Source organism: Natrix helvetica (assembly GCF_964273705.1).
Source record: "Natrix helvetica genome assembly, contig: HAP1_SCAFFOLD_284, whole genome shotgun sequence".
NCBI lineage: Eukaryota > Metazoa > Chordata > Lepidosauria > Squamata > Natricidae > Natrix > Natrix helvetica.
The window spans coordinates 1-20,849 of record NW_028113494.1 but is presented as its reverse complement, the minus strand read 5'-3'; the positions used below and the strand labels follow the sequence as shown (position 1 = coordinate 20,849).

The 20,849-nt window shown below is 44.6% G+C and overlaps 1 protein-coding gene across 1 annotated transcript in view; it reads left to right on the top strand.

The window, feature by feature from the left end:
* The window catches only part of LOC309382375 (splicing regulator ARVCF-like), a gene marked incomplete at its 3' end in the record, with an annotated part of 33,050 nt that extends 12,204 nt beyond the window's left edge, over window positions 1-20,846 (top strand). The window contains exons 2-3 of the mRNA XM_081971886.1: window positions 5,112-5,719; window positions 20,498-20,846. Of these exons, the coding sequence (XP_081828012.1) occupies window positions 5,112-5,719; window positions 20,498-20,846 (957 nt within the window). The remainder of the gene's footprint in view (window positions 1-5,111; window positions 5,720-20,497) is intronic.
* Between the last annotated feature and the right edge of the window lie 3 nt (window positions 20,847-20,849).

Here is a 20,849-nt window from a genome sequence, read left to right as displayed (position 1 = left end):
CCTTCCTTCTTTCCTTCTTTCTTTTTCTTTCTTTCCTTTCTTCCTTCCTTCTTTCCCTCCCTCCCTTCTTCTTTCCTTTCTTGTTTTCCTTCCTTCCAACTTCCTCCCTCCCTTCCTCCCTTTCTTTCTTTTCTCCCTCCCTTCCTTTTTTCCTTCCTTCCCTCCCTCTTTCTTTTTTCTTCCTTTCTTCCTTCTTTCCCTCCCTCCCTCCTTCCTTCTTTTCCTTCCTTCCCTCTTTCTTTCTTTCTTTCTTTCTTTCCTTCCCTATTTCTTTCTTTTTTTCTTTTTTTCTTGACATTTTTGAACCACCCATCTCCCTCAAAGAGGGACACTGGGCAGTGTACAATAAATAAATAAATTCAAGTTAAACCAACCATCTCAAGGTCGTTTGACATTTCTTAATTCCTTATGGAATTTGCCAGTTCCCTGTAAGTCATCCAGGTTTTTTGGCTGTAAAGAGGGAAATGAAGGTGCACCTGTTTTGCCATAGCTGGCACCCAGGAGGTGCATATGCCATTTACTGAATAGCAATAGCACTTAGACTTCTACACCACTTCACAGTGCTTTACAGACCACTCTGAACAGTTCGCAGAGTCAGCCTCTTGCCCCCAACAATCTGGGTCCTTGTTTTACCATCCTCGGAAGGACGGAAGGCTGAGTCAACCTTGAGCTGGTCAGAATCGAACCCCTGGCAGTCGGCAGAATTAGCCTGCAATACCACATTCTAATCACTGTATACCTTGGAAAGAAGGGAGGGAGGGAAGGAAGGAAGCAAAATAGCACTAGTATTCATATATACCGCTTCACAGTGGTTTCCAGCCTTCTCTAAGTGGTTACCCCCAACAATCTGGGTCTTCATTTTACTGATGTTAGAGGAATGGAAGGGATAGGTAGGTAGGTAGGTAGGTAGGTAGGTAGGTAGGTAGGTAGGTAGGTAGGTAGATAGATGATAGATAGATAGATAGATAGATAGATAGATAGATAGATAGATAGATAGATAGATAGATAGATAGATAGATAGATGATAGATAGATGATAGATAGATAGATAGATAGATGATAGATAGATAGTTAGATAGATAGATAGATAGATAGATAGATAGATAGATAGATAGATGATAGATAGATAGATAGATAGATAGATAGATGATAGATAGATAGATAGATAGATAGATGATAGGTAGGTAGGTAGGTAGGTAGGTAGGTAGGTAGATGATAGATAGAGAAATAGCACATATACCACTTCAGAGTGCATTTACAGCCCTCTCTAAGCAGTTTATGGAGTCAGCTTCTTGCCCCCAACAATCCGGGTCCTCATTTTACCGACCTCAGAAGGACGAAAGGTTGAGTCAACCTTGAGCCGGTTAGGATCGAACCCTTGGCAGTGGGCAGAATTGGCCTGCAATTCCGCATTCTGACCACTGTGCCACCACGGCGCTATTTGAATGCTGTTTTTCTGTCCGTAACTCTACCCCCAGGCAGCTTTGGTGGGGCTTCCCTCCTTGATTTTTTTTTTGTGGTAGCGATTAGGAGGCAAACATCTTAAAACCCACAAAGGTGACCTTGGATGCAATGTGCAGGCTGTTTAAGTTTCCCAGCAGATGAGCACTGCGACAGATTAAAGCGAGCTCATGTCCCGTGAACGTTTGTTTGAAATCACAAGGATTTCTGAACAGGAAAAAATAAAACTTCCGCGCACCATTTCTGGTCTCTGTCGCTTGGATTCTTCTCCTGGCCCAAACAAAATCCCTGTCTAGGACAATTGAGAGACACAGTTGATTTTCAGGTAGAGAGGCCAGTTCTCATCTTACAGCCATTCATTTAGTGACTGTTTGAAGCAGGGGTGGGTTGCGGTCGGCATTACTGCCGGTTTGGTGCGCAAAAAAAGTCCTCCTCCCCTCTGTGAATGCCTCTCCCTTCTAACACAGATGATGTAACCTCCTTGGGTAATGAAATGTCTGCAAGAAAACAACCCAGCTAAGAGAGAGGACCAAGAGTCATTGTCCTCCTCCTCCTCCTCCTCCTCCTCCTCCTCCTCCTCCTCCTCCTCCTCCTCCTCCTCCTCCTCCTCCTCCTCCTCCTCCTCTCTGTGAACTCCTCTCCCTTCTAACTCAGATGATGTAACCTCCTTGGGTAATGAAATGTCTGCAAGAAAACAACCCAGCTAAGAGAGAGGACCAAGGAGCCCACAGTCGTCGTCCTCCTCCTCCTCCTCCTCTCTGTGAACCCCTCTCCCTTCTAACTCTGATGATGTAACCCCCTTGGGTAATGAAAGGTCTGAAAGAAAACACAGAGTGCCAGGACCTCACGGAAATGATCTTGACTTCTTCTCCCATCCATTTTTGAAAAGCAAAAGACCTTTTTAATTAAAACGGCCATTGGGGAAGGAAGACCCGAGCATTCCCGTTCCATCAGCCTCAAGAGCACTGCCGCTTTTACAACCTTCTGCTAATAAGATAATGGCTTGTCCCTTTTTATTTTTTTTTGGCCTAATAATTTTACAGCCGAGCTGTCCAAAAATAAGCACTTGGAAATGTCAAGATGCTTTTATCCTTCAGTGCTTCCTCCTTCCCCCACTTGGTGTTTTATGACATGAGTCTGACAAAGGGATCATTCATGTTTTGACAGCTTCCATCAAGGAAGGGTTATGTTGGATAAAAGAGGCTGACGTCAGGACCCTGGACAGAGCAAGGTGGGCTGAGAATGGCTGTCTCGGCCAAGTTGAGAAGACCTCTAAAACCACAGGAAGAGTAACTAGGTTGCATTTGCTCTCTTTCTTAGGAAATGGAATAGGGATATGATAGAATAGAATAGAATAGAATAGAATAGAATAGAATAGAATAGAATAGAATAGAATAGAATAGAATAATAATAGAGTAGAATAGAATAGAATAATAGAGTAGAATAATAAAATGGAATGGAATGGAATAGAATAGAATAGAATAATAATAGAGTAGAATAATAAAATAGAATGGAATGGAATAGAATAATGAATGGAATGGAACAAAATAGAATAGAATAATAGAGTAGAATAATAAAATGGAATGGAATGTAATAAAATAGAATAGAATATAATAATGAATGGAATGGAATAGAATAGAATAATGAATGGAATAGAATAGAATAGAATAATAATAATAGAGTAGAATAATAAAATGGAATGGAATGGAATAGAATAGAATGGAATAATGAATGGAATGGAACAGAATAGAATAGAATAATGAATGGAATAGAATAGAATATGGAATGGAATGAAGGGAAATAGTGGTCTTCTAGTCTAACCCCTTGCCCAAGTAGGAGACCCTACACCATTTCAAAACAAACTTAATTATTTGTTGGCGGGATACTGAAGTGACTTATTATTCCTTTACACCCTGCCTGTATTATTTTTACAAATGACGCAAGGTGGCGAACATATCCAGCATACTTTCCTCCTCCTATTTTCCCCACAACAACAGCCCTGTGAGGTGGGGTTGGAGACTGGGAGTGAGAGACTGGCCCGAAGTCACCCAGTTGGGCTTCATTTTAGATCTTTTACCCTCCCCCCCCAAAAAAATGTACTTGTGTGGAATTTTCTTGCCCAGCTCTGGTGGGGCAGTGAAGTGTTTTGTTGGTGGGTAAATCCAAATCAACCTCTTGTGAAGAAGGAAGGCAGGGTGAAAACATTGGCTAAAACCGATTTGTCTTTCTCTCCTATCTGTTTATTTTCACATGCATGCTGTCCGTTGGAGGTTATAAATAACGAGCTTTGGCTGTTCAAAACTTTGCGGGGTGTTGTTACCCTGGCAGTACATACCACACACCCACAGGTGTCAGACATTCACAGAACATGCTGTGTTTACCCTGTTCTTTCCACAACATGTGTTTGTGTTATTAAAGGGGGGCTGGCTTCAATTCCGCCCCCTTGGTGAGTGAACGCCCGTCGGGGTCTTTAGCCAAGTGGCATGTTTATAGGGGTGGAAGATCGTGAACAGAACTTATGGGGGATAGCTTTGAAGCAAGATACGTGGTGTCTCAGTGGCGAAGACGCTGAGCTTGTCGATCAGAAAGGTCGGCAGTTGGGCGGTTTGAATCCCTAGCGCCGCGTAATGGAGTGAGCTCCCGTGACTTGTCCCAGCTTCTGCCAACGTAGCAGTTCGAAAGCATGTAAAAAATGCAAGTAGAAAAACAGGAACCTCCTTTGGTGGGAAGGTAACAGCGTTCCGTGTGCCTTCGGTGTTGAGTCATGCCGGCCACATGACCACGGAGACGTCTTCGGACAGCGCTGGCTTTTTGGCTTTGAAACGGAGATAAGCACCGCCCCCTAGAGTCAGGAACGACTAGCACATATGTGCAAGGGGAACCTTTACCTTTACCTAATCTTGCCTCAAAGGTTGTGTTTCTTGAACTTTTCTATTAAGGTCATGTTTACTTTACTTTATTGTCATTGTACGTACATACACAGTATACACATACAACGAAATTCACATAACACCCAGAGACCAGGCCCAACACACAAAACAATCCCCAAACACACCCCCACCCACCCAAAAAATTCCCCGCCCCTAAACCACCCAAGCATCCACACAAGAGACCAAGTAGTGCTGTCCAATAGCTCATTGATGATGGCCCTTTAGTACATTGTTGAGTGCCATTATAGCTCTGGAATAAAAGCTATTCAGAAGACGTGTGGTCCTTGTTTTAATTGTTCTGTATCTTCTGCCAGAAGGCAACAGTCTAAAAAGATGGTAAGCAGGATGGGAAGAGTCTCTTGAGAATGCTATGCAACTTCCTCAAACAGCGAGATGCAAAAATGTCGTCCAGGACTGGTAGCTGGAAGCTGGTTGTGTTTCATGAACTTTTTTATTAAGGTCAAAGCTTTTGGTCCAGAGCAAGGGATTATGGGGTCATTAAAAGAAGAAGATGATGAGGAGGAAGAGGATGTTGAGTGAGATAGGCATAGATCTTTTGCAGAGCACTTCCAATGTCCTTGTGGAGGATATCAATTGATGGCCAAAGGCTCTTCCACTTATTCCCTTGGGTTGGGATGTAAAATAATCTACACCGAAGCCTACCGAGGTCCCCCAAAATAAATTATGTCTATGTTCCTCTCTCTCTCTTTCTTCCTCACAGGTAACCAAGATGGTCAAGACCGTCACAACTCGAACGGTGCGCCAAGTTCCCCTTGGTCCTGACGGCCTCCCAACGATGGACGGATCCTCCCCCATGGGTAGCTACACTGACTCCATAGACAGAAGGCAGGTCAAGAACGGAGAACGGTACATCACCCCCCAGGCATCGTCCACTCTAAACCGAGCTTACAACAGCTACAACGATTCCTACCCGGAGAGTCATGATGGCCAATATCGTTCCTTCGTAAGCCACAACGGTTACGGCGACCTGCCGGACAATTATGGAAGCTTGTCCCGGAGTGTCAATTACCGCCCGCATTACGGCTACGTACCGGGGAACAATTACCGGCCCGAGGATGGCAGTTTCACTTTGCCAAGCAGGAGGGATAACTATGGACCTCTGGCCCAGCCTCAGGTGGCAACGGGCAGCAACGCAGACCTGAACCGCTCCCAGCCGGAACGGTTCCAACCGGAGCCGTACGGTCTGGAGGATGATAACCGCAGCCTCGGAATTGACGACGAAGGTTATGAACTCGATCCAGAGTACTCGACGGTAAATCGGAGAACGTCGGCTGGGATGCCCGAGAGAGGAAGGCCTCACAAAGGAAGGTAAATGCACGTTTAGGTGGTCTGGGGTAGGAAGGTCGTTGTAGGACGCTTGTCCTGCAGGAACCAGTGGAAATTCTGCTTGGTTTGGACTTGGAGAAGACCTCATTATTAAGGCCACCGTTCTAAGATTATTTATCTTGAGAACGTTCATGCTTGTCTGGACTTTCTTTTCCGACTCTGCTTTGAAAAAGGAGCGAGGGTTTGGCATGGCAATACAGAATAACAGAGTTGGAAGGGACCTTGGAGGTCTTCTAGTCCAACCCCCTGCTCAAGCAGAAGACCTAATGTCATTGCAGACAAATAGTTGTCCAATCTCTTCTTAAAAGCCTCCAGTGATGGAGCACCCACAACTCCTGCAGGCAAGCCATTTCACTGATTAACAGAATAACAGTTGGAAGGGACTCTGGAGGTCTTCTAGTCCAGCCCCCCGTTCAGGCAAGAGCCTATACCATTCCAGACATATGGTTGCCAAGTCTCTTCTTGAAAACTCCCAGTGATAAAGCTCCCACAGCTTCTGTAGGCAAGCCATTTACAGGAAGGAAGGGAGGAAGGAAGGAAGGAAGGAAGGAAGGAAGGAAGGAAGGAAGGAAGGAAGGAAGGAAGGAAGGAAGGAAGGAAGGAAGGAAGGAAGGAAGGAAAGAAAGAAAGAAAGATGATAGGTAGGTAGGTAGGTAGGTAGGTAGGTAGGTAGGTAGGTAGGTAGGTAGGTAGGTAGATGATAGCTAGCTAGCTAGCTAGCTAGCTAGAAAGAAAGATAGAAAGATAGAAAGATATGGATGGATGGTTAGATGGATGGATGGATGGATGGATGGATGGATAGATAGATAGATAGATAGATAGATAGATAGATAGATAGATAGATAGATGATAGATAGATAGATAGATAGATAGATAGATAGATAGATAGATAGAAAGATAGATAGATAGATAGATAGATGATTGATAGATGATAGATAGATAGATAGATAGATAGATAGATAGATAGATAGATAGATAGATAGATAGATGATAGATAGATAGATAGATAGATAGATAGATAGATAGATAGATAGATAGATAGATACATACATACTGCACCCTCAGGTGCTTTGGAGAATAGTTTGACTCCCTCTTATTTGGGGAAGGCCCTGAGATATTGGAAGACTGCTATCATGTCTCCCCTAGTCCTTCTTTCTCTTAAGCTAAACATACCCAGTTCCTGCAACCGTTCTTCATATGTTTTAGTCTCCAGTCCCCTAATCATCTCTGTTGCTCTTCTCTGCACTCTTTCTAGAGTCTCCACATCTTTTTTACATCGTGGCGACCAGAACTGAATGCCGTATTCCAAGTGTGGCCTTACCAAGGCATTATAAAGTGGTATTAACACTTCACATGATCCTGATTCTATCCCTCTGTTGATACAGCCCAGAACCGTGTTGGCTTTTTTGGCAGCTCTGCACACTGCTGGCTCCTATTTAAATGGTTGTCCACTAGGACTCCAAGATCCCTTTCACAGTTACTACTACTGAGCAAGGTACCACCTATACTGTACCTGTGCATTCCATTTTTGATGCCTTTGCACATTTAAAGGATTGGAGACTTTTCTTATTTAAATTCGATCAAGGAACTTTACAAAGGTGTTTAATTTGAACGCACCTTGTCCCGACGTAAACAAGCTGGCAAGGTCTGTTGCAACCAGCCGTCTCTCACCGACTTCAGGAATTCTCAAAGCAATTTTTACATGAATAAATTATCATCTGTCTTTCACCGCTGAGGAAGTCTGGCAATAAGTAATGATTTTTTTCTTTTTAACGTAATCATGAAGCCCCCTGTTATTAACCCTTGGTGACAACAAAGGAAGCCAGAGATGATATTCAGCAGGTTCAGACCAGTTCTGGAGAACCGGTAGCAGAAATTTTGAGTAGTTCGGAGAACCGGCAAATGCCACCTCTGACTGGCCTCACCCCCATCTATTCTCTGCCTCCCGAGTCCCAGCTGATTGGGAGGGAATGGGAATCTTGCAATATCCTTCCCCTGGAGTGGGGAGGGAATAGCGATTTTGCAGCATCCTTCCCCTGGAGTGGGGAGGGAATGGGGATCTTACAGTAACCTTCCCCTGCCATGCCCACCAAGCCATGCCACGCCCACCAAGCCATGCCACGCCCACCAAACCATGCCACAGAAAGGGATTTTGCAGTATCCTTCCCCTGGAGTGGGGAGGGAATGGGGATTTTGCAGTATCCTTCCCCTGGAGTGGGGAGGAAATGGGGATTTTGCAGTAGCCTTCCCCTGGAGTCAGGAGGGAATGGGGATCTTACAGTAACCTTCTCCTGCCATGCCCACCAAGCCATGCCACGCCCACCGAGCCATGCCACGCCCACCAAGCCATGCCACGCCCACCAAGCCATGCCACGCCCACCAAGCCATGCCACACCCACAGAAAGGGATTTTGCAGTATCCTTCCCCTGGAGTGGGGAGGGAATGGGGATTTTGCAGTATCCTTTCCCTGGAGTGGTGAGGGAATGGGGATTTTGCAGTATCCTTCCCCTGAAATGGGGAGGGAATGGGGATTTTGCAGTATCCTCCTGCCCCGCCCACCAAGACATGCCACGCCCAGCAGCAACCCACAGAAATGATAGTAAACAAATTTTGAATCCCGCCACTGCAGGAACTATGGAATCAGTTCCCCACGCCATAAATCTCTTGGTGTGGGGATGACCCCGAATCAAGCACATCTTCTCAACCTTAATCTGTTGAAAATCATGGTCTCTTCCTTGCTAAATGGGAATTCCTAATCATCGTTACAAGACAGCCAGTTTGGTGTCATGGTTAAGGCATCAGGTTAGAAACCAGGAGACAATGAGTTCTAGTCCTGCCTTAGCCATGAAAACCAGCTGGATGGATGGACCGATCACCAGGAGAATGTGAGTTCTAGTCCCACTTTAGCTCTGAAAGCTAGTTGTATGACTCTAAGCCCATCACTAGGTGATGATGAATTCTAGTTCTGTCTTAGCCATGAAAGCCAACTGGGTGACTTTGGACCGATCACCAGGAGACTGCAAGTTCTAAACCCATCTTAAGTATGAAAGCTGGCTGGGTGACTTTGGACCAATCCACTCTCTCTCAGCCCAACGGACTTCACAGGGCTATTGTGTCAAAAAGAAGGTCTGTTGGACATGTCCTTCACCTTGAGTTATTTATAGGAGGGGAAGGGAAGGGAAGGAAATCCCAGCTATTGGAAAAAGCTGTGTTCTAGATTGTGAATTCCCATGCGATTTAATAAATGTAGACTTGTGTCTTATGAACTCATGGAGGTTCCATCTTTGGATTATAATGTCCAACTCCAGTTATAGGCCTAGTTATAGGCCTAGTGGACCTAAAATAGGACCGTCCATCCATCCTCCATCTATCCATCCATCCATCATCCATCCATCCATCAATCCATCCATCCCATCATCCATCCTCCATCCATCCATCATCCATCCATTATCCGTCCCTCCCTCCCCCTCCATCTATCCTCCATCCTCCATCCATCCATCCTTCGCTCATCCATCTATCATCCATCCATCCATCCTCCATCCATCCATCATCCATCCATTATCCGTCCCTCCCTCCCCCTCCATCCTCCATCCATCCATCCTTCCCTTATCCATCATCAATCCATCCATCCTCCATCCATCCATCCATCCATCCTCCATCTATCATCCATCATCAATTCATCCATCCTCTATCATCCATCCATTATCCCTCCATCCATCCTCCATCCATGCAAGCATCCATCCATCCTTCATCCATCCATCATCCATCTATTATCCATCCACCCATGAATTTTCAGCCTTCTCTCTTTTTTTCCTTGCCTCGAGCTAGTTATTGAAGCTCAGATTTTTCTCCCGTGGACCTCAAAGCCTGGAGGAGCAACGTTACCAAAATCAAGCCTCCCTTGTCTTCTCGATTAGCCACTTAGGATCCCGTTGCGTGATATAGGCTGCCTGCTTCTGCTAACTTCTGGCAATATCCATTAGCCGAAGACTGTCAGTGGTCAAGATATCACCTGCTTTGCTACAATCACCCAGACCTCCGTTTCTCCACTTAGTGACACGTTCAGCTGATTTACTCCAGCGTTCCTCTCCTCCTCCTTTTCTGGTTACATCGAGGTTGGACGGAGGAAGAGTGTGTCCAACAGCTTTCCTTCCATTTAGGAATGAGCAGAGGAATTGATTTTCAATAAGTCTTCAGAGGTTAATAATTCTACCGACAAATGGAACTTTTGGCCTGTAGATAAAACAGCCCCGTTGGCAGAGAGAAGTTGAAAGAAGATTTTCTTGAGAGCTCAGGCAGTCCTTGACTTATAACAGTTCATTTAGTGACTGCTGAGAGTTACGACGGCGCTGGAAAAAAAAGCCACTTAGGATTGTTTTCCACACTCACAACCGTTGGCAACCGACTCATATTTATGACGGTGTGCAGCATCCCGGGATCACGTGATCCCCTTTGGCGACCACCCGAGGAGCAAAATCAATGGGGAAGCCAGATTCACTTAATGACCATGTTACTAACTGAACAGCTGCAGTGATTCACTTAACAATGGTTGGCCAGAAAAGTTGTAAAAATGGGGCAAACACTCATTTGACAAATGTCTCACGTAGCAAAAGAAAGGTTGGGCTTAATTGTGGTTGTAAGTCAAGGACTCTCTGTAGTTTGGTAAGGCCACACTTGGAATACGGCATCCAGTTTTGGTCGCCACAATGTAGAAAAGATGTTGAGACTCTTGAAAGAGTGCAGAGAAGAGCAACAAGGATGATGAGGGGACTGGAGGCTAAAACATATGAAGAACGGTTGCAGGAACTGGATATGTCTAGTTTAATGAAAAGAAGGACTAGGGGAGACATGATAGCAGGGCTCCAATATCTCAGGGGCTGCCCCAAAGAAGAGGGAGTCAAACTATTTTCCAAGGCACCTGAGGGCAGAACAAGAAGCAATGGGTGGAAACTAATCAAGGAGAGAAGCAACTTAGAACTAAGGAGAAATTTCCTAACAGTTAGAACAATTAATCAGTGGAACTGCTTGCCTCCAGAAGTTGTGAATGCCCCAACACTCCAACACATTTTCAAAGAAGATGTTGGATAACCATTTGTCTGAAGTGGTGTGGGGTTTCCTCCCTAAGCAGGGGGTTGGACTAGAAGACCTCCAAGGTCCCTTCCAACTTCATTATTCTATTCTAGTCTGTTCTATTCTATTGCTATTTTGCTATTGCTATTGCTATTCTATTCTATTCTGGACTCTTTATGTGCCTCCTGGTTTTAATGAAGTGGATTCTACTCAGGGCATCTCATTTTCCCTGCTTGCACAATGCAGAGCCATCCGTTTCTGAATTGGTGATGATTCGGATAAACTGGTCATTAGCCCTGTTCCTTGTTCTAATTCTACCAGTCTCTAACCAGGCAGGTAATTGGTTCTTTGCACCATGCTCCCTTCCTCCCTCTCTCTCCCTCCCTCCCTCCCTCCCTCTCGCTCTCTCTCTCTGCCTGCCTCTTTCTTCTCACTGTTGACCCAGTTTCCGAAGAAGCTCGCATTTGAATATGGATTGGGAGCTGGCGGGAGGAGAGAAACGGTCGGTTCAGAAAGCGCCTGCAAATATAAATTAGTGCACAAAAGCAGATTTCCGTCTGCCTGCGTGCCTGGAAATGTATATGCCCCAGCTAATTTTGGTTCCGTGATAATTTGCCCAAAGAAAGCTGCGCCTGAGCAGAGATTCAGGAAAACGATCCATATCTGGAATGGAAAACCTGAAGCAACTGAGAAACCTACCTCAGGAGATAACAGAATAACCGATTTGGAAGGGACCTTGGAGGTCTTCTAGTCCAACCCTCTGTTCAAGCAGGAAACCTATACCATTCCAGATAAATGGTTGTTGAACTCTTCTTAAAAGCCTCCAGTGTTGGGGCATTCAAACTTCTGGAGGCAACTTCTGTTCCTCTGATTAATTGTTCTCACTGTCAGGAAATTTCTCCTTCGTTCTAGGTTGCTTCTCTCCTTGATTAGTTTCCACCTGTTGCTTCTTGACCTACCCTCAGGTGCTTTGGAGAGTAGCTTGACTCCCTCTTCTTTGTGGCAGCCCCCCAAACATTGGAAGACTGCTATCATGTCATTAAACCAGGCATCCCCAGTTCCTGCAACCGTTCTTCATATCTTTTAGCCTCCAGTCCCCTCATCCTCTTGGTTGCTCTTCTCTGCACTCTTCTCTAGAGTCTCCACATCTCGCTTATATCATGCCGACCAAAACTGGATATACCAGGATGTAGTTCTCGATGTTCCCAAGCCGTGTGCTTTGCTGCGTCTGATCCTGGATGCAAAATACGCCTTGATTGCTAGCCAGTTAACTGTCCCCGGCCTTCGCGCATTTGTTGAAGCTTCCTTTGGCTATTCAAGTTGGCGTGTGTCCCTCGGTCTTCTCGAAGCAAATCCTGTTTTAATTATGTGTGGAGAGGAGAAAGGCCATAATCTTGGGCTTGTCTTAAAAGACTGAACAGATAGCTTGAGATGGCCCACCGCGTGGAAGCGTTGCGTGTCCTCTGCAGCTGTCCCCCTGCAACTGGCGTTGAGTGATATGCCGCCGCTGAACCCTGGAGATCCAGAATGATCTCTTGGTTGATTCCCTTTGATAATACTATCTGCCGTGGACGAAACCCCTTCCGTGCTCTGCTTGCCTTCGCATATCTTGTTCTGAGCCAGCTCCCCAAACACGACAAACCCTCTGTATTTAAGTCAATGATTCCTTTATTAGGAGCCCCAGTGAAAAGTTTCTCTCTCACTGCAGGCCAACAAGTCTGTCCGGCAGGGAGTTGAATAGTTGTCTGCCACTTCTATTCATCCCTGCCCCCTGCCTTTTGTCCTGAGAGCGAGGGTGGGGCTTCACTAGCAGTGGTGGCTCTTCTATCTCAAGGACCGGCCCCTAGATTTCCACTGCTCTCCTCTCCTCTGCCTTCTGTGCATCTGTGCGTCAGGCACTGAACCCAGCTGCTCCTCCTCTTCCTCATCAGCCACTCCAGACCTGGGGGCTGTTGACTTTCTATCTGAGGGCTGACGGACGGCCCAGGCTCCGCCTCTATCTGTCTGTCTGTCTCTCTCTCTGTGTCTCTCTCTCTTCCCCCTCGGAGCTCTCAGGTTGCCTTGATGCTGACCCTGATTCCCACACCTCCTCCTCCTCCTCCTCCTATTCAATTGCTGGAGGGGCCGGCATCCAGCAGGCCACAACAATCCTGCTAAGCCATGGTTGAACAAATAAACCACAGTTGGCTGAGACCCCACGCCACATGCAAAGTCTAACGCTCAGCACGCTCAGCACGCTCAGCCAAAGCATCAAGTGGCTTAATGTGATATGTCAAGTCAATCTCTGCCTTGTGTTGACGGTGGGATAAGGGAGCATTAGACTGAATTAACCATGATGTGTGAAATCAGACTATGATCACTGAAAGACTTAGGGGCAAATCTGGGGTAAATCATGATCAAGGAGTGTATCGCTAAATGTCTATGGAGCTTCTCAGTCATCCAGGTACTGGTTGTCCCAGAGGTGTCTTTTGAAGAGGCAACTAGACTTTCTGTTTTTTCTTCGAAGACATTTCACTTCTCATCCAAGAAGCTTCTTCAGTTCTTTCAAAAAGTTTTATTTATTTATTTTTGTTACATAATAAAACTTCTTTTGTGAACGGAGTGGTTGTCCGAATTCCCACCTTAACATTCTCACCCAAAAACATAATTCATTTGACATTATATTGTTTCCAATTTTAGCCGTATTACTTTTCTTCTCATATTTTACAATACAATACAATAGCAGAGTTGGAAGGGACCTTGGAGGTCTTCTAGTCCCACCCCCTGCCTAGGCAGGAAACCCTATACTGTTTCAGACAAATGGCTCTCCAACATCTTCTTAAAAACTTCCAGTGTTGGGGCATTCACAACTTCCGGAGGCAACTTCTGTTCCACTGATTAGTTGTTCTGACTGTCAGGAAGTTTCTCCTCAGTTCTAAGTTGCTTCTCTCCTTGATTAGTTTCCACCCATTGCTTCTTGTCCTGCCCTCAGGTGCCTTGGAGAACAGTTTGACTCCCTCTTCTTTGTGGCACCCCTGAGATATTGGAAGACTGCTATCCTGTCTCCCCTAGTCCTTTTTCAGAAATTTTCCAATTTCTAGTTTTTTAACATGTACGAACAGTACAATGTTTCCTTCTCTTTAAAAATAAACGATTTATCATTTCTTTTCCATCTGTTTTCCCTTGACAATATGAATCTCCAAATTTCAGATTTCAAGTTTTGTATAATCAACGTAACATAATTATCTAACAGCTTTAAGTTTCTTAATATAATTCTGATTTAAAGCGCGTCTTTACCTTGTTTACAATACTTTTTTTTCTGCTGATAGAAGACACACAAAAAAAGAAGAAAAAGAGAAAAGAATATTTAGAAATAGGAGAATAAGTAGACTGATATGACTCTGCAGAAAGACGCTTCTTCATTTCTGACGATTCAGCCTCCTCGGTCAGAACTGAAGAAGCTTCTTGGATGAGAAGTGAAACATCTTCAAGGAAAGACGAAGTCCAGTTGCTCAATAAATGGTTGTAAATCAGCCTCAAGGCGTTTCCTTCTTGAAATATCTTGTATTTTACCAATATTTACCAATATTCTACTGCCAGCGTTCGCCTGTTATTCATCTATTGAGGGGGCTTTATTTTCGCTTTTTAAAAAAATGGATTGAAAAAGAAACCAGCTTAATGTTCCTTTAAGGAGTATTTTTAGAAAGGAAGATTTATCCTCATAAAAGCAGAATTCAGGGCCTGCCTTATTTATAACCCTCACAGGTTTTCCATGCTGAAATGGCTAAGTTTGATCAATTGCATATTTACCTCTTGTTTAGCTGAATATAGATTGCATTTATTTCCTGTAATATGGCACTGTGGAAAATGTGACCTCGCCTGCATTTGACAATTGCTTTCTTTGGAGCGCTTTTGTAAATTCTTTGACGTTCCATTTTTGGGCTGGGAATATATGCATGTCATGTTTAAATACATATGTAAGTTAATGTATGATTTCTTTTGGGAAAGGCGCCATGGTTCATACATCATACACGAGCACACAAGGTGGTGTCACGACTCAATGTGATTTATTCCGTAAACTCCGTGAAGCAAAGGGACATTTTCCACAATGCCTGGAACAGCTGCTCTCTCCAAATGTGCTAGAAATCTGGGCAAGCTGGCATTTATAGATAGCTTCTGTCTATCTGTTTACCTGCTCTGTCTATGTCTGACTGTCCGTCTGTCCATCCATCCATCTCTACTTACCTGTTCTATCCATCCATCCATCCATCCATCCATCCATCCATTCATCCCTCTCTCTCTGCTTACCTGCTGTATCCATATCTATCTATCTGTCTGATTATCCATCCATCCATCTCTCCTTACCTGCTCTATCCATCTATCATCTATCATCTACCTACCTATCTACCTGCCTGCCTGCCTGCCTGCCTATCTATCTATCTATCTATCTATCTATCTATCTATCTATCTATCTATCTATCTATCTTTCTCTCTCTCTATCTTTGTTTCTCCCTTTCTCTTTTCTTTATTTCTCTTTCTCCCTGTCTTTCTGTCTCTCTTATCTGTCTAATCTATCTATCTATCTCTACCTACTATCTCTCTCTCTCTCTCTCTCTCTCTATCTATCTATCTATCTATCTATCTATCATCTATCTCTACCTTCTATCTATCTATCTATCTATCTATCTATCTATCTATCTATCTATCTATCTATCTATCTATCTATCTATCTATCTATCTATCTATCTATCTATGTTTATAACAACCAAGTCTCTCCGGGCTGCTTAAACGGGAGAGAACAAAAGTGTAGATAAGCCCAGCAACAAAAATAATCTCCGCAACCCCCCTCCCCACCCATCACCCACCCCCTGTGGGCCCCCGAAGACAAGAGCTATGTTTACGCCACCCCTTGTCTAGATAAATGCAATTTCCATCGTGGCCTTCACCAGGTTTTAAAACGGGCAAGGAAAAACCTTCCGTCTTCCCCGTGGTTGGAAAGGAAAGAAAGCTTGCGTTCAGAGTCAAGAGCATCCTTTCCCCCTACCCCTCTCTGTGCATCGTGCTTTTTTTTCCTCCCGGGAACAGCCTTTCCCAGGGTCAATCTTGTTTGAAGGTCAGGGGCTGTAAGAGCTAATGGAAAGCAGCAGGGTCTGTAATCCTGTTTGTTTTGCCATGATGGACTCGGTGACAGAGACTTTAGTGGAGAGGAGCAAAGCTCGAACAAAGAAGCTTTGGAAATAATTTAATAGCAGGGCAATGAATGATGGGGGACTCAGGCGCTGCTTGCCAACACCGTTTCGCCTTCCAAGAGAAGTGTCTCCTCCTCCTGTCAGAAGGCTTCTCTGTTTGGGATGATTCATTCCTCCGAGCCATCTCTGGAAGATCAAAAATGAAGTGCTGGTACAGGTTCTGACCTATGCTTCCAGATACGGTAAAAGGCACACACTTAGTCCCCAAAAAACTCTTTTTTATTTTGAAGGCTGTGAATTATGTTCATTCACAGTCCATAATGAGTCCCAAATAGTTGGAAAGAGTCCTACAGTACGCTGTCAAGATCTTTCGGGATAAGGCTGATAAGCACCCACCTTTGTCGTCCTTGAAACGCTGCCAAAGACTTAATTGGCAATTAGCTTGGCCACACGGAGCAAAGAGTCAAAACGGAGCTTCAGAAGGTAAACTGACCAGCATGAACCAAGTTGCTTCCTGCAAAAACTCACGTGCCTTTGCTGCTCCTTTATGTCTTATGGGAGGGGCCAGTCACCTCCAAGCCTTACTCCCAAGTCATCCCTTCTGTCTTAACTGTTCTTGCCTTCTGGCAACTCTGCACATGCACGCACTGGGAAGAGGGGGAAATCTGTTCCTCTGCCTCACTGCTGTCCGACTCTGGAGGCTCTGGAGCCAGCACATAACTCCCAGATGGCCCTTGGCCCCCTCTCTGTCTCCGACGCAGAGCCCTCGTCCAAGTCTTCCCCAGTCTCCAGGACTGGGCCATGTTCCTCCCCAACCTCCTCGCTGTCCGACTCTGCCAGCTTCCCAGGCCACCGGCAGACCACAGCAGTACGTTCAGTTGTAACCCTGAGTCTGAACTGTACATTGGTGTGATGTTCCCTTCATTGATTTCTTCAGATATGTTAAGGGTAGCCACACCGTGGAAACTCCCAAAGGATCAGGGATGAAAGATCCAGGTTCACAAGCGAAGGTCCAATTCAATTGATTTGTTACTATTCATGCCCATGCACAGGAATCTTCTCAACTGGAAGTTAGATAAAGCCTAGAATCCCTCTTTTAACTCCCCCTCCCCCACTTCCACCACGTTCTGCCACACTTCTTTCTACACAGGGTCTATCTGTATGCTTAGAAGGTTATAGCTTTAGTCTGGCAAGATTCAGTCTTATCAGGTACACACAGATAAATAAAAATAAGAGATCTGGACTCGAGTGGATTTCACTGTGTCGTATCTGTGGTTTTGGCTTTACAGGTTGCATTTGGGAGTCGTAATAATATCACTCCAAACCATCACTTTTCCTGCTTCTCTGGCTATGAAACAGAAGGAAGCTTGCTTGCTTGCCTTCCTCCCTCCCTCCCTCTCTTTCTTACTTTATTTTTCTCTTTCCTTCTTTCTTTCTGACTCTCTTTCTTTCCTTCCCTCCCTCCCTCCCTCTTCCTTCCTTCCTTCTTTTTCTCTCTCTTTCTTTCCTTTCTCCCTCCCTCTTCCTTCCTTTTCCTTTCCTTCTTTTCTTTCTCTTTCTTTCTCTCTTTCTCTTTTCTTCCTTCCTTCCTTCCCTCCATCTTTCTTTCCTCTTTCCTTCCTTCTTTCTCTCTCTTTCCTTCCTTTTTTCTCTTTCTTTATTTCTTTCTCTCTTTCTTTCATTCTCTCTCTCTCTCTCTCCTGTGAATCCTCTTTCCCCCTCTGTGAACTGTTCACTGAAACAAGCCCATTTCTTCTTTCTGCCATCCTCACCCCCGGAGCAGAGAAGGAAGGAAGTAGATGAGAAGGAAACCGGTTGCTCGGAGGCTCAGCTGGGAAAACCAGCTGGGGATCGAAGCAGATGCCGTGTGCCTCTCTAGGGGGTTTTGCAAGACGCACAATTAAACCCGCTGAATTTAAGAAGGAGGAGGAATAGTTTGGCTTTTTTGAGTCGGATTCCAGACTGGCCTTAAAGGAGGCGCACATCTCCTTGCGAATTAAAGGGGGAGAAGCTCGGCTCAGCTCCGTCTCGGCATTCCTTAAAATTCAAGGAAGGCTTTTTTCGCTTTTTCTTACAAGGAAAAATATTAATATGAATGTAACATTATTATCTTCTTTTCTGCTGAAGAATGGAAACAGCTCTCCTGCATAAAAGCAGACATAATGGCTGTTGAGACGCCATAAAGTGCAGCCAGGGAAACTAATGAATTATACATATTGCAATAAGAGTGTCAATAAAAGGTTTCTCTAACTCCTTCCTTCCTTCCATCCTTCCTCCCTCCCTCCCTCCCTCCCTGCTTAGTTCATTTTCACTTTTATTTTCCTATTCATTAAGCTTCCTGCTTAGTTTATTTCAGGAAGTTTAAGAAAAACAAGCAAACTTTTTAACGTGACCTAACCCGCATCCTTTATAGGGTGCCAAATCTGGAAGGTAGCTCAGTGGCTAAGACGCTGAGCTTGTCAATCAGATAGGCCGACAGTTTGGCAGTTCGAATCCCTAGCGCCGCGTAACGGAGTGAGCTCCCATGGCTTGTCCCAGCTTCTGCCAACCTAGCAGTTCGAAAGCATGTAAAAAATGCAAGTAGAAAAATAGGAACCACCTTTGGTGGGAAGGGAACAGCGTTCCGTGCGCCTTCGGCGTTGAGTCATGCTGGCCACATGACCACAGAGGCGTCTTCGAAACAGCACTGGCTTTGAAACGGAGATGAGCACTGCCCCCTAGAGTCGGGAACGACCAGCACATATGTGCGAGGGGAAACTTTACCTTTAGACTTTAGACCTGGAAGTGAGCATTTTTTACTTTAGACTTGGAAAACGTAATCCAGGCTTATTCAGGGTGGGAAGGAGTTTGGGGAAAAAAGAGAGATAAATTTCTCTGCGGTGTTGCAACACTTTGAAGCCAAGAAAGCGAAATGCACATATTCGGCAGGTGGCTGCCGTTTAGTCTTGGCTGGAAAAGTTGCCAACGATGCACTGGGGTTCCTGCATTATTAAGCCATGGTTCATTTCATCCTGGCTTTGCATAAACCATGGAGCCCGTTGCAAAGGGCGTCTTCCCGCCAGCTGTGAAACTGGGAGTTCTCCAGCGTTGGGGGCGCCGCGACCCCCTAAAATAATAAAATGCGTGGATGAGACAATTTCCCCTCCTGAATAACTGCAGGTAGTGCTCGACGTACGACCACAGTTGAGGCCAAAACCTTTGTGGTTGAGATATTTGCTAGGTGAATTTTGGCCTGCTTCACGACCTTCCTTGCCATCGTTGCTAAGTGAATCGCTACAGTTGTTAAACTGGGGACGTGGTTGTTAAGGGAATCTGGCTTGCTCGCTGACTTTGCTTGCCAGAAGGTTGCAAAAGCGGATCACATGATCGTGGGATGCTGCAACCATCACAAATGCAAGTCAGTTTCTAAGCATCTAAATTCTGATCACGAGATCTTGGGGATACGTGCAAACAGTCATACCTCACTTTTCTCAGTGCCGTTGTAGCTTTGAATGGTCACTAAATGAGCTGTTGTAAGGCGAGGACTACCTGTATATCAGGCAGGCTTCTTTCAGGAGCTTTTCTAGTCCCAGTTTACGATCTTTCTTTCCACATTCTATTCTTCTATTCCATTCTATTCTACTCCTTAATCTGTTCTGTTAAATTCTATTCTATTCTATTCTATTCTACTCTATTCTATTCCTTAATCTGACCTATTCTACTCTACTCTATTCTATTCTTTAATCTGTTCTGTTCTATTCTATTCTATTCTATTCTTTAATCTGTTCTATTCTATTCCTTAATCTGTTCTGTTCTATTCTACTCTACTCTATTCTATTCTTTAATCTGTTCTATTCTGTTCCTTAATCTGATCTATTCTATTCTATTCTATTCTATTCTATTCTATTCTATTCTTTAATCTGTTCTATTCTTTAATCCGTTCTATTCTATTCTTTAATCTGTTCTATTCTATTCCTTAATCTGTTCTGTTCTATTCTATTCTATTTAATCTGTTCTATTCTATTCTATTCCTTAATCTGTTCTGTTCTATTCTATTCTTTAATCCGTTCTATTCTATTCCTTAATCTGTTCTCTTCTATTCTACTCTACTCTATTCTATTCTTTAATCTGTTCTATTCTATTCCTTAATCTGATCTGTTCTATTCTATTCTATTCTGTTCTATTCCTTGGTCTTTTATATTCTATTCCTTAATCTGATCTGGTCTGATCTGTTCCATCCTATTCTATCCTATCCTATTCTACTTTTGTTCTGTTCTATTCTATTCTATTCTATTCTATTCTATTCTATTCTATTCTTTAATCTGTTCTATTCTATTCCTTAATCTGATCTATTCTGTTCTGTTCTATCCTACTCTGTTCTATTCCTTGGTCTTTTATATTCTATTCCTTAATCTGATCTGATCTGTTCCATCCTATTCTATCCTATCCTACTCTACTTTTGTTCTCTTCTGTTCTATTCTATTCTTCTATTATTCCATTCCTATTCTAAACAACTCACCCTCTGCTATGGTTCCTTTCTCAGCAGGAGCTACGAGGATCCGATTGAGAGCGAAATCATCAACGAGAGGATTCCCTACTTGCACGGCAGCTATGCAGCACCTTTGGCGCAACCCGAAAGGGGTAGCATGGCCAGCATCGACCGCCTGGGCAAGCGCTCCCCCTCCATCGACAGCATCCGCAAAGACCCCCGGTGGCGAGACCCAGATCTGCCCGAGGTCATCGCCATGCTCAGCCACCCCATCGATCCCGTGAAATCCAACGCAGCCGCCTACCTCCAGCATCTCTGCTATGAGAACGATAAGATCAAGAAGGACGTGAGGCATCTCAAGGGCATCCCCATCCTGGTGGGTCTGCTGGACCATCCCAAGCCTGAG